This window comes from Corapipo altera, unplaced genomic scaffold, assembly GCF_003945725.1.
Source record: "Corapipo altera isolate COAL_440 unplaced genomic scaffold, ASM394572v1 68, whole genome shotgun sequence".
NCBI classification, from domain to species: domain Eukaryota; kingdom Metazoa; phylum Chordata; class Aves; order Passeriformes; family Pipridae; genus Corapipo; species Corapipo altera.
The window spans coordinates 6,455,481-6,469,448 of record NW_020884919.1 but is presented as its reverse complement, the minus strand read 5'-3'; the positions used below and the strand labels follow the sequence as shown (position 1 = coordinate 6,469,448).

Below are 13,968 nucleotides of genomic sequence, written 5' to 3'. Positions count from 1 at the left end.
GCATTGCTGGGGCTGGGTCCACCATGGTTCAGGGTGTGCAGGACAGCAGGAAGCACTTTTGTACTTTAATTCTTGGGTGCATAAAGGAAATCTGAGATATGGTATCTCAGCCCGTTGGAAAAGTGGCTGTTGGTGAGAGTTAAGGCAGATATAACAATAACAATGTGCTTCCTCATGCCCAACAATATCCAGGAGTTTGAATATTATTTTATTGCTTAACCCCCAAAAACACAGGCTCTCCCAGCAGGGTGGGCACACCCAGATCACCTGAACTGCTGCAGGGAAAAGGTAACTCAGCCTTGCTACATTCAAATACTGAAGAGCTGAGAACATTTACTCCCTAAATACAGAACATGTTTAAATCAATTAAACACAAAATTCTACATATTTATATTGAAATATCAGATCCACATCAGACTTATTTTTCTTTAACAATCAGCATTTTCTCACCTGGGTAAGTTATTGCTGTGTCAAGCAATTTTTTCTTTAAGTTATAACATAAAATATCTCTCAACATTTGCTGATACTCAAATAGCCAGTCTTACACAGGGATTGTAATTTCTGTGCTTTGACTCTGTTTGATTCCCAGATCATTTTTTTCCCCAGGAAGCCCTGAAGAGCTGTAACCTCATGCTTACTGTTCTGAAGAGCTATGAACCTTCTTCCCTCCACCTCAGTGTTTGAATAACAAGTTTGAACAGCAACTATACAGCACCACCTGGTGCTTATTCTTTGGAACTCAGAGAGAGAACACCCATCCCAGGTCACAGAACTGGGGAAAGAGAAGCAGAAAAAAATACTTTCTCCTACATGAACAATATTTATTATCAAATAAAGGCTGAGAGGAGGGGAGAGGGAAACACATAACAAGTACAGACATCTTCCTGTCCTTATTTTGAAAGTAAAGGAACAACACAGAATAACATGAAACTGTTGCTGCAGGTGGGTGGCAATGCTGAATGAAAGGCAGCATTTGTCTAAACGTGGTTTATGAAAGAAATCAGTGGAGAGAAATTCCTGCAGTTGGAGCCAGGGCCCAGTGATGTGGCAGTGTTGTTGGTGGTGACAAATATTTATGATACTCTCCATTCCTTAAATATAACTGTTGTCTTTAATGACATGCTTAGTTAGACCAAAGCATATCTCCCCAGACCTGGGAGAGACTAACGGGAAAAACACGACTGCCTTACAGACCAACTCCATTTCTGAACCTGCTACAGAGACAGTTATTTCACACTATTTCTAATTAAAATATATAGCTTTGGTATCTTTCATGGTATTACAAATTTTCTTAGCTGTTGGTATCAAGTTGACAAGACAAATATTCAGGTATTTTTAATTCTTAATAGATTATTTAATAATCCCATAGTTTACAGTAAAAAACCCAGAACAGCAGAAACTTAAGTGAAGTTTTCTTATAAAAACATCTAAAGCCAGGTTTACAAATATAGTTTTAAAAATCCCTCACAAATGGTGGCAGTTTTCAACTTACAGGTCAAGACATTTAAGATGGGTGTTTCTGCCCTCCTGACTTAAAACCTTGCATTGGGCTTGGCTATTTTCAATTTTCTACTTTACATATGCAACAGGAACATGTACATCTTTAGTCCATCTAAAAAGAAAGAGAAGCAATCAGTTTCTCACTATCCATTACTGGAAGTTAAAAAAAACTTCTTAAAAAGCAGCATCTGTCATCCAGGAAATTTAATCTTTCTTAAGAGACCAAACATTTAGATCACTACTTTTTCAGCCTCAAAGCACAGGCATAACAGCAATCCCACATGTGAGTAACAGCAATCCACTCCCAGTGGATGAGCTTTTATTTATGTTAATAAGAAAAACAATAAAAACATATACCATAAAAAAATCTACTAAATGCAAAATTCCTCTCATTTAATACAGAAGCACCTATATAGCTTGATGATAAAAAAAGCCACTGGGTGATTCTCTTCTGCATCCAGATGATGGCACTAAAATTGAGAATTGATAATGAAACTAATATATAAATTTAAAAACTTTCCAGGTATGCTCAGTGTGAATGAGCAATCCCATATTACCGACCACACACTGGCACATCCATGGGAATTTAAGGAGTTTGCTGTACAGCAACCCCTGCAAGAAAAGAATGCATTTTCCAACTTGTAACCAGTCAGCTCTCCAATGCAGCTCCCAGCCCTCAGTCTTCCAGCAGATAGTTTGGGTTGACAACCAGGTATGGATCTTCATCAAAAGTCTCCTCTTCTTTGGATCCCCTCAGTCCAGACTGGGACAGTTCTATCAGAATGTGGTCCTGCAACAGACAAAGATTTGTATTAAAACAAGGGCAGAGAGGATGGTCTGTAGTTTTTGAAAGGCACCTCTTTTTTATCCTGGTAGCACCTCTTATTAACTACTTAACCCTTTTAATTGTGAACTCCCTCTAACAGATTCTTGATCTTAACAATTATATTCAGTGGAAATTTCTTTTATGTTGAAATCTCATATGTTGTATGCTTTCTGGGAACTTTTTAGCCTAGTGCTTTCCAGTCTAGTGGGTTTGCACCTTTAAAAGTGAAAAGTAGTTTATATTTTCATCCTTTTTCCTCCAAAATACCCCAGTACCCCTGTGACTTCAGGCTATCCATTGAAGAAAGTGTTAGTTGTACTTGTCTATCCTAATGCATAGCTAATACTATAGAAACACAGACAAATATCACACTTCTGTAGGGACATAATATGGCACTTTGGACTTTTCAATTTATTTCAGTGTTTTTTCTATAATTATTGCAACAGCTGTTAAGCAAAGAAGGCATTTATACTGCATCAGACTGTGACATGGAAACACAAAATAGGTTTGTCCAATTGGGAATATATTCTACTGAACATGAAACATTGCCCTGTGTAAGTTAAAACCCCTTTTCACTCCCCACATATCTCTATACTTACATAATGTGTGAGTCGGTGAATGACTCTCTCTATAATCTTCTTTTTATTTATTAATTCTTCTTCAGAATCAATTTCAGATTCAATTTCCTTTAGATACCAATTAATAAGTTCACTTTTCTTTAATGACGAATCGTCCTCTTCTGCAAAGAAAACAATTTGCATAAACTCAGCAGCAGTAGGATACCATTTAAACCATAGGAGAAAAGGATTTATATGTTAACATTTAAAATGTTAACAGAGAAACACGCTTTAACATGTTTAAGTAACATCAGACTTTATTCTGATCCTTAAAGCATGATGTTTTGCATGGGAAGCTGTTGTGTCATGGTTTACTAGGCCATAATTAGACTGAGAATTGCAGCTTTCAGTTCTATGCACCCAAGTGGCTTCCAAATCACATCAGCCTTCAGCTGCAAGTTCTTTTCTGGAGTCTGCTCTGTTGACATGCTTCTCAACTTAATGGGTTTTGACAAATGACTAAAATAACAGAGGTAAAAACTCCAAGAAATCATATTTGTATCACCAGATGTCGTACTCTCACATGAGCACAGGTCCACACCAGATCTGACACATTTGTTGGCTCAACAGGAGTGAAAATCCCTCGTGGAACAGCAGGAGATGCAGTAACAATCACTTCCTGAGCTCAGGGCCAGCTGTCATTTCAATAAACAAATCCTTACCTTCCTCTGCTTTCCTGAGGTGCAGCACCAGGAGATTGGAAATCCGTTTGTACTCAGAGAAGCCCAGTCTAAGAGAAGCTTTGGGTACAGCATCCTTGTTCCCATCCTCAGGATGGCCATTGATCCCATTCACTAGGCCATTGACCCCAGCTGGAGCTTCTGCCTCACCTGTTTGGACACATGCCCAGGTTTAAAGCTGAAACATCTTTTACCTATTTAATACTCTGAGCCACTGAAAAATGTTGCACTGACCAACCAGGGGAGGTGGTGAAGAAGGCTGAAGAAGCAAGAGAGTTAAGAACAGGAGTCCAGATTTCTAGACCTCATTAGATGAGGAATAGGTGAGAAACAGAAGAGAAGCATGTGCTCGAAAAGAGAATCTGTAAAGGCTGGAAGGACTTTCCCCTTTGAAAAAATTCCCTGTAAGTAATTTACCATTGCCCCCATCTTGGTCCTCTTGATCCTCCACTTGCTGCTCATCATCTTGGTCTAAATTGACATCAGGAGTCTCAACTCTAATGATGGACTTATTTAAAAGCCTGAAGGCTTCCTTCACATGTTTTGGGTGAACCTGAGGAAGATTTGAAAACATATGTATTAAATAGGTTAACATGTATTCAACAGGCTCTTTTGGATTCTCAACAGCTCCAGAAACTCATCTCTGGTTCTGACACAGGGCTTTTCTACCCATCTCACCTGATTAATTCTCAGCAGTAAAGACTCTGCAAGTTAAGTTATATCCTACTACAAGCACACTGAGGTCACTCAAGGTTATGGAGGTAAAAAGCTGCCTGATTAATCTTTCAGGATTTAGTGATCATGTGGAGTCAATAAAAAATTTATTTAAGCCAAGAACAGTCAGAAGAAAGATCAGTAGACCAATAAACATGAAAGAAATGGGCCTAATGAGACTCTCCTCCAGAACTGAAAAGCAAAAACTGGAAAAATCCTCTCTAGCTGAGCCATAAGCTAAAAGCTATCTGTTTCTTTATGAGCTGAATTTAATTTAAAAGAACCCAATGGGTGTCCTTCTTACACAGCCAGTGAGCAAGGTTCCATTGCTGCATGTGTCACATAACCCCTAATCAACATTTCAAAAGGCCTGCTGGGTTTTAAAGCAGGGACTAGGATGGGCAGTAGTCACACTACAGTTAACAGTCAGAACACATCATGCATTGCAGCACTGGTTGATGTGAGGAGGAGCTCAGATCACATATATGGGACTCTTGGGGAGGTTCAGACACTTTGATGAACTTTGTCTTTTTAGATTGCAGATGGAAGAGAGCTGAGAGATTACAAACTATGTACTACTATCATGACTGATAGTAGTAGATGATAGTTCTTCCCCTTTGTCACAATTTGACAGACACAACTGTAATGCAAAAACATGCACATTCTCAGTTTGTATCAGCTGAACTCAGTTTTAAAAGACACACCTTAAACCCAGTGTTTCTGGCACACAAATTCAGACTGAGTGTGCCCACAAGTGAAAACATGACCCAAGCTCTCCTCCTCACCCACAGGACTATGTCCAATCTCAAACTGCAAAGCCAGAGCTCCCACACACTCATAGCAAGCCCCCCCCCAGCCCTGGTACCTCGTCACAGCAGTGCATGCGGGCCATGGCCTCGGACAGCCGGATCATGCTCTCCAGTTGCCGCACCGTGATCCTCCAGGACGACTTGGTCACTCCGGCGCCGTCGCGCTGCCGCAGCCGCTTGTACTGCTCCACTATGAAGTCCTCAGACTCCTTGGATATCTTTGGGACATCAAGAAGTATGACAGTTTGCATGTTCAGGTTATTAAAAGTTTACTCTTCTTGCACTAGACTGGCAATTCCCAGACTTTCCTGTACTTGCTGCTGCTTTTCTCTGAAATACTCTACGTTATACACTTACTGTACATAAATGCAACAATCATATTATGTTAAAATTATACTGTAATAATGATTATACCCACCAAAATTATAATGATATTACAGTAAGTACATGGCTGCATTAATCATTTTGCACCAGGTTTGTTGATATTTTCTATTTTTCTGTCCTGCTGACTTGTTTCCTGGCATAGTTCATGTCTGTCCACACTAGATTGTTCTGTTTACAGACTTCTGAAAAATCTGACACTCAGCTCATCCAAGCTGCTACTACCAAAATACCTGTACTTAGAGCAGTTTCTCATGTTCTGTATTTTACAAAAAAGTGAGCAAAGAAATACCAAGGAACAATACCCTTTTAAAATAAAGGCAAACAAGCTGATCAAGCAATAAGTCAATAAAATACAAAAATCTCTGCTTCAGTCATGCTGAATAACCCATGCCCTTGAGGTACGAGAAAGCTATAAAATGACTCCTCATTCTAGACAAAGGTTAGGAGCTGCCACCAAAGCAGTTAAGACTAGTGATTACAACAGTCTCAGCTGAGCTGGATGATTTTCAGAGCTCAAGAGTACATGGCTCCAAAATATGCTCTGTTTCCGGGTAATAAGTGAGTTTATAGCCATTTCTTTGAGAGAACACCACACTAAGTGTCTTTGTGTTTGCTGGAAATGAGCACACAGCAGAGAGACTGTTCCTTGGGACTTCCTCAGACAGAACAACTTACACAGGAAAAGTGGAATTACCTTTGGTTTGAACTGCCTGGCAAACAGCAGATACCTTCTGATATCATCCAAGGAATAGACACGATCCACAGACTCTTCCACTCTGGAATGCAGATCCACGATGCGCCTGGCAATGGCATAATCCGTAACCTGGGACATTGGGGCTCTGTCAGATCACTCTCACAGCATCAGCCAAACAGCAAAACAACACTTAGAGTCTTCCTTCCCACTCCCCTCCCTCACTTGCAATCCTCATGGCAGAGCTAGTCTTTCCAGAAGCCAAACTGTCTGCCAGAAGGTCCAGGAGAAAGCCCTGGCATTTTTTAATACAAGGAAACACAGCAGAGCGGGGATAAAAGGCAGTTTTAGGATTTATAGCCTCTTGGAACTCTCCTGGGTTACAAGTCAGGCACAGAACAGGCAGAAAGTAGCACTTTGCAGCGTGGGAACTGCTTTCTTCCTTTTCAGCCTGCTCTGTCTCTCTCACCAGTCCCTTCCCAATTAGACAATCACTCCGAGCAGAGCAGTGGCGAGAGCAGCACTGAACAAACATTAATCTCTGGATCTCCCACGTTCCCAAGGCAAATGCCACAAAGACAGGTGGTAGCAGCCTCAGCCTCAGTGACCAGCCATTTGTAAAAATGACTAATGGTGGTAAGTTTGCAGGTCAAACCTCTACACAGTGAAAAGGCAGTGTCCTTGTATTCAGCAGAGCATGCCCATATTGGTACTGCCAGCTTTCAGCTGCAAGAGCAGAGAAGCAGAAGCAAGATGTTCTTATGAGATCTGCTTCACCTAAAATTGCAGAGGACCACCAAGATGGTCAGAGGGCAGAAGTATATCATGTGGGAGAGGCCAAAAGAGCGGGTCTGTTCAGCTTGAAAAGAAAGCCTCATTGGCCAGTCAGTATAGAGGTGATGGAGCCAAATAACTCATAGAAAAGAGGCAACCAACACAGACTGAACCATGAGAAATTCTGATTAGATATAAAAGTTATTATTTTTTGAACACAGAGCTGTCAAATACTGCAGTAGGGGCCTAGAGAGGCTGCAGAATCTCCATCCCTGGAAATACTCAAAACTCACCAGGGTCAAGGTCTTAGCAACCCGTTCCCAATAATCTGCTGCAGTGTGAGGTCAGACCAGAGACTTCCAGGAGATCTTTTCTGACACAACTTAATCTACAATTCCTTAAAATTACCTCATTACATTCATCCACGAGGATGAAGAAGAGATCAAAGCGAGACATGATGGGAGCTGAGAGGTTTATATTCTGTTTCAGGGACTTGGATCTGTCGTAGCGCCCACCAACCGGGTTTGCTGCAGCCAAGATGGAAGTCCTGGCATTCAGGGTGGCCTGGAAATGGGGAAAAACAAATTTAAAAGAGAATGGTATCTGTGATCACTTCCTAAAACAACTCACTGCAATCCAAATGGGTCAGCATAACACCTTTTAGATGGAGTTTCAATGGAGGTATTATAACAATCACTCCTCAAAAGCAGCCAAACTCTTAACCAGTCCTTTCTCACCAGGTCTCTGCCCCAAGACACAGTTTGAAGAATCAATATTGTAACACTGTCACACTCTTGCCAACAATACTGGAACAAGCCCTTAAAGCTTCTTTTCACAACAACCCGTTTTTAGCAGTGCAAACACACACAAATCTACAACATTTTTGGGGCTACTTCAAGAACATTCCCATTTTCTGTTTCCTGTCCGCTACTACCTTTTTTCCTTTCAGTAACATTTCTGATCTTTTTTGGGCACGTGGCACAAGAACTCTGCAGCAAGTGATCTCTGTGCTGCCACAGCGAGGCAGCTGCAGAGCTGGTATCAAAATCTGACAGGTGATAGTTCAGCACACGCAACAAACAGTCTGGAGATCCTACAGACTACACAGAGGACTAGTGCAAGCTACCTTCACTCCTGCTTTGGTGATGGATATTGTCTGCTGCTCCATTGCCTCATGGATGGCCACCTGATCCCGCACTTCCATCTTGTCGAACTCATCAATGCAGCAAACCCCCTGCGGCGGAGGAATGAAAAATAGCAAGTGACCCAAATTCAATCACTCTTGGAAAAAAAAACCACAAAGCTCCATTAACACAACTGGGGGCTCTTTGTCATTAATGAAAAGCATTCCAGGGATGCAGGAACTCACGTTGTCTGCCAGCATCAGGGCTCCAGCTTCGATGACAAACTCATGGGACTCCTCATCCTTCACAACAGCTGCCGTCAGACCCGCGGCGCTGGAGGCTTTGCCGCTGGTGTAAACGGCACGGGGACTGAACTCATCCACATGCCTGTGGAAAGAAAGGAATAACACCCCCCCCAGTGTTTCACTTATCTCTGACATTTTAAAACACGCAATAAATTCGTATTTTTAATATTCAATGTCTTTTTGAAAATGTTTGGACATTTGTACTTTTGTAAGTAAAGAACAAAAATGTCTCAATCCATTCTTTAGTACCACAGGGGCTTGGTGAGTTTGCTCCAGCCCTGTTCAAATGCTTCAACCACATTTAAACAATCCCTGGAAAATATTTTTAAATATTTTACTTCCCTTTCCTGACTAACACAGAAAAAAGCATGGGACATATTTGTCACACATTTGTAGCACCAGTCACACTGGACAATATTTAAATACTGAGTTTTTATGAGATGCTTACTTTAGAAATTGACTCTTGGCTGTACTTGGATCACCAACGACACAAACGTTGATGTCCCCACGCAGGGAAGTGCCTTCTGATGTGGTTTTAGGAACTCCTCCAAAAAGCATCAGCAGGACCCCACGTTTCACTTCATCGTTACCTGCCACAGAAAAGACACTCAATTAAAATTTCAAGGAAAACGCCACATTCTTCCTATTTAAAAATAATAATAATTAAAAAATTATTTAAAATAGATCCAACTGTCAGCTGTAAGGTTCAGTAGTAGAACACCCAATAGCAAACCCAACCCATTTCACTAGTCTTGCAGGCCTTAATGATTAAACACAGCAAGTACTCAGGAAATAGATTCTCTTTTTCCAGCACAGCCAGTGCTGGAGGGCAGAGTTTGTGCCAGTTAGAACAGGGTTTTCAACTTTCCCCAAAATGGCACCACACAGAGAGTAACAGGAATTAATATTTACACAAGGGAAATCTTCAGCTGGGCTCTTACCATGGATAGTGGGGAAGAGGCTGGTGCACAGATTATGGTAAAGGTTCTTATCTTGGCTCATCTCAAAAACCTTCTCCCACTCTTTCACAGACATCTGGTTTTTAATGCTCTCTGCAGTCTGTTCTTCATCTCTGAGCTCTTTTCCACCGAACTAAACAAAGGAAATAAAACAGTAACAGAAGTAATAACATGGCCACTAATGAATGCGAGCACTGCAGACAGGTTACAAAAACTCACTGTAAGCAGGATGGGAGGAACATGTTCAGAAAAGCTGCCCCTAGGCTAAGGAAGCTCATCACCTTTAAAATCCAATAGACAATTTCCTAACAGGCAAAATCAATGGTGTAACTTCAGTTAGTAAGAAAAACCCCAGGTGAGATGCTTATATAGAGATTAAAAAAAGAGTAAACCAGTGTGGCTTCCTTTGGGTAAATTTGCCTTTGTAAGCATTCTTCATTAACTGGAACTTAACAAGGTCTTTTGTTACTCTGAACTGGGGTCAGAAACTTCTACTCCCAGGAAACAACAGATGGTATTTTCATTCTGTGTGACAGTGAAGCTCCTAGCAGAGGGATAGATTACAATAACACAACACGCCAAAACCCAGACATAGTCAGTATTATTTATTACGTTGCAGTAACATCCCAAGATGCAAATGTGATAAACCAGAGGGAAGAAGAAGAAATAGGATTTCCTGGAAGAAAAGGAAATGCTGCAGAAACGGCTGAAAACTGAATGGAAATACATGGACCAGTCAACTCTTTAGAATAAACAGATAACACTGGCAAATAATTACATCTGAAGATGAGAACCTTGCTAAACAAATTCAGTCAGAACTTACAGACAGTCAAATGCACACAGCAAGGTGGCACACATACATATGTATAACTTCACCCATTCTCGCTCCCTAACTTGAGGGAAAACCACAGAGAGCAGAAATCAGGAACACCTTTAAATCTCTTCTCTTTCCAGACTCACCCGTGGATTTGTTGGTGCAACATAACACGCCAGAAAGACCAGCTTATAGGAGAGCTCCCGGACTCCCAGGGCGCGCAGCCCTCGGATGCCTTCGGTTTCATATCCCTCCGTCCCCGTCAGCCGGGAGCCGGTTTCCGCGCGCAGCCCTGCCGGGAGAGCGGGAGTCAGGGCAGCAGGGACCGGGACAAGCGTGAAGGACACCTCGCTGAGGTGGTGAGCAGTAGCAACAAACCTGGTGTGGAGAGCTGGGACACATCAGGCACGACGATGAGTGACCCGGTGAAGTCACACTTGTCACCCGCCTGAGCGGACTCCACGGCCTCCGCGCGCAGGATCACCTCCACGCTCCGGGGAATGCTGCCCCGCGGCAGCTCCCCCTGCGTCTCCTGGATGCGGACCTGGGCACGGAAGGGGGATAAACACTCAGCAAATGTCACCAGAGCTCAAACTGCTTCAAAAGCTGGGCTAATAAATAGTCAGTAGCATCCAACTGCTGCCATCCATGCCAACCGCGAAGTTCCTCTTGCAATAAGACAAACAACCAAAAATCTCCTCACTAATCAGCGTCTAAGGAGTCTTGGAGACACTTAAGAGGATGTACAGGGGTCACAGTGACAGTTCTGAAAGCCAGTTTGAAAACTTCAGGTAATACAGCTGGCATAAAATATTGCTGCAGGCCGTGAACTGCGGAGGATTTGGGAGAGTAAAACAATGTGGAAGAAAAAACATTGCAGATACTAGAAGGCACCTTTTTTCATAGTGGTATAGAATGACTACACTGATGTACCAGCAATATGAGACTAATGACAGCTTGAGTATGTGGGGTTTCAGTGATTCACTCAGACAATAAATGTCACACAACAAAACTGGTTTGATACTATAAATAATTTCCCATGCTTAAACATAAGTCTTCCATAGACAGAAAAACTTTCCCCAGAAAATCCAGTGCCTTTTCTTGAGGTCTTTTCCTCACAGAACCAAAGCTAACTGTAGCAGAACAAACAACACCTTCCAAATACCACCAGTACACCATCGTTAGCCATCACCCCCAACCTCACCCTCTTACCTTTTGGAAATCAACAAATCTTGATTTGTTCGTGTCCAGCAGGAATCTTCTTCTGTTGGCACAGACTGGGTTCCTGCAGATGCTGGGCTGTGTGTATTTGAACTGCTGCTCCACATCTTTGATGACTGTCTGGCAGTCGAGGCACAGGAAGGTCCCACTCACCAGCTCCGGGTGCACCGGGTGGGTGCGAACCACCTGCCCACTGATGCGCATCAGGGAGCCGATCTTTGCTGAGGTCATCTCCCGAATTCTGGGCAGAACAGAAACTCACAGGGATTAAACTACTGAGTTGACAATTCTAGGCCCCAAGATACTAAGATACAACATAGTTTCATTCAGCCTGTGACTAAAGAAGTGCTGTAACAGACAAAGGAAACAAAGTTACTAAAATATATTCTCATTTTATGATTTTACATAAACTTTTAGATTAATGCTAAAGGTCAAACCAATGCAAAACTATTGGTACTTCAAAAGCAACACATACTGAATAATTTTTTTAAATTAGAGAAGTTACGTTATTTAAATTAGAGAAGGTCCATATTTGTGGAATATAATGAATAAAAATATCTGATTGTTATTCACAAATGAAAAACTCTTTCAAAATATATCCTGCACAAGGTCAGGAAATTTCTTCACAACTGCTCTGGTCAACTGCTCATTTCATGCTATATAGCCAAAACATTTTCAGTGTGCTTTGACACGTTTTCCCTCAGTAGTAAAAATGCACAAGTTTCTGGAATTATTAATCATCTTACTTGTGTCGGGTAGGCAGGTCTTGGAATGCAACATAAAAGTCCTTGTTTGAAGGAACATTTCCATGGTCTCTGGCAAAAGTCTTCGTTGCTCGACAAAGGTAAGGATAAACCCTGAAATATGGAAAAGTAGTTCAAATTTTACAAAAGTTATTAAAATGCCTTCTCTGCTTTAGACTACAGCAAAGGCTTGTATCAGATTACCAAGTTGTGGTTTTTAATGTCATGCAACACAAAAAAAGTGAATCCAAATATGCTAAATGTGGGATTACTGCATAATAATATCATTTGCATTATGGCTTCATAATAGACTTTTTAAAATCTCATTTTATGACACTTTTATCCTTACATTAAGAAGCGGATCTTCAAAATAGGTGACTGGCTCAATAAAATATTTTCAGAGCATGAAATTTTAGAGTTTATTCTGTATTCCCATCTACTTCTTCACCAGAATAAATGTCATTTCCTGGTTTGCTCATAGTTTCCAGAGAGGAATCCACTGAGAAATGTTTTCAGCCAGTTAAAAAAAAGTGTTTTCAGGATGCAGAAAGAAGACAAACTCCTCATTTTTTACATAACAAGCAAGGCATCATGAGCCCGAGACTGCAGCAGGGCTCAGCTTTACCTGAAAAAGGACCTCTACACTTCACCTGTAAAATTCCTCCTGGATAGTGGTGGACAGCTGCTGGTTGAACTGCTCCAAATCCGCAAAGCTGACGATCAGTGTGTTCCGCTCTGGCCGGATCAGCTCTTCAGCATCACGCAGGTACTTCACCTCCCCATCACTGTTCTGGAACCTAGAAGGGATTCAGGAAAACGTCTCACAGTCGTGCACCAGGCAGCAACTGAATACTTTGAATTCAGGAGAAAGGCAAAGGAAAGGATGGCTCACATTAAGGCATCCCACAGTCCCTTGCAAAGCCCTTTCCAACAACATTTCTTCTTCCACCCCCTTCAGCATCTGTTCTACCAACACCCCAGCACAGACGAACCAGGTTTGAATTTCAAGCAGCACGAGTGTTGTCCCGAGTGCCACATTGAGTTTTATTTTATATTTAACAATGACTCTACACCAGTAAACAAGGTTTTGTTTTCTCAGGGTGATTATAATGGTTTCCTTATTTGACATGGACGGGGCCCTCGGGAGTCAAAACGCAGGGAGCAAGATGTGTAATACCCAAGCCGTGGAAAGGGTTTTCAACACGGCTGCCACAAAACTTTGTTAAAAGCGACCAAATGCACCAAAGAAATCATAGAATCAGAGAATGGTTTGGGTTGGAAGGGACCTCAAAGACCATCTCGTTCCAACCCCCTCCCATAGGCGGGGACACCTTCCACTAGACCTGGTGCAAAATTCTTCTCAGAGAGCTCTCGCGGCTCCCTTCCTGTACTCCAGCAAAACAGACTCCTCCCGGCAGAGCCGTTCCTCAGACCACAGGAGAGCTTTTCCAATTGAAGGCCGAGGGGCGGGGGCGCCAGGCCCCGGTAGGATCTCACTAAATGGCGGCCCCTCCGTGAGGCGCCTGCGGCCCGCCGCTCGCCCTGCCCGCCCGCCGCCAGGCCCGGCCCCCGGCACTCACTCCTCTAGGAAGTCCAGGAACAACTTCTGGCACTTCTCGGCCACCTCATCGCGGAGCTGCTGGTGCTGCTGCGCCGCTCCCCCGGCGCCGGCCGCCGCCACTGCCAGGTCCATCCCTGCCGCCGACACTGTCCCGGCCCGGCCCCGACCCGGTTCCCGCCGCGCCGCGCACCACGTGAGCCGCGCGCCCGCCGCGCTGCCCAATCGGCGGCCACCGTCCCTCAGGGC

General features: G+C 42.8%; 1 protein-coding gene across 1 annotated transcript; it reads right to left on the bottom strand.

Moving 5' to 3' along the window:
• Nucleotides 1-187: 187 nt before the first annotated feature.
• MCM6 (minichromosome maintenance complex component 6) lies at nt 188-13,902 on the bottom strand. Its single transcript, XM_027656214.1, has 17 exons — nt 13,742-13,902; nt 12,812-12,958; nt 12,165-12,275; nt 11,410-11,659; nt 10,576-10,741; nt 10,344-10,489; nt 9,366-9,516; nt 8,873-9,014; nt 8,365-8,506; nt 8,122-8,229; nt 7,404-7,559; nt 6,225-6,353; nt 5,203-5,364; nt 4,041-4,176; nt 3,606-3,773; nt 2,926-3,065; nt 188-2,290 (listed from the first exon to the last, which is right to left on the bottom strand). Exons 1-17 carry the CDS (start codon nt 13,852-13,854, stop codon nt 2,177-2,179), a joined length of 2,481 nt encoding a protein of 826 aa, XP_027512015.1. The 5' UTR covers nt 13,855-13,902; the 3' UTR covers nt 188-2,176.
• Nucleotides 13,903-13,968: the final 66 nt, after the last annotated feature.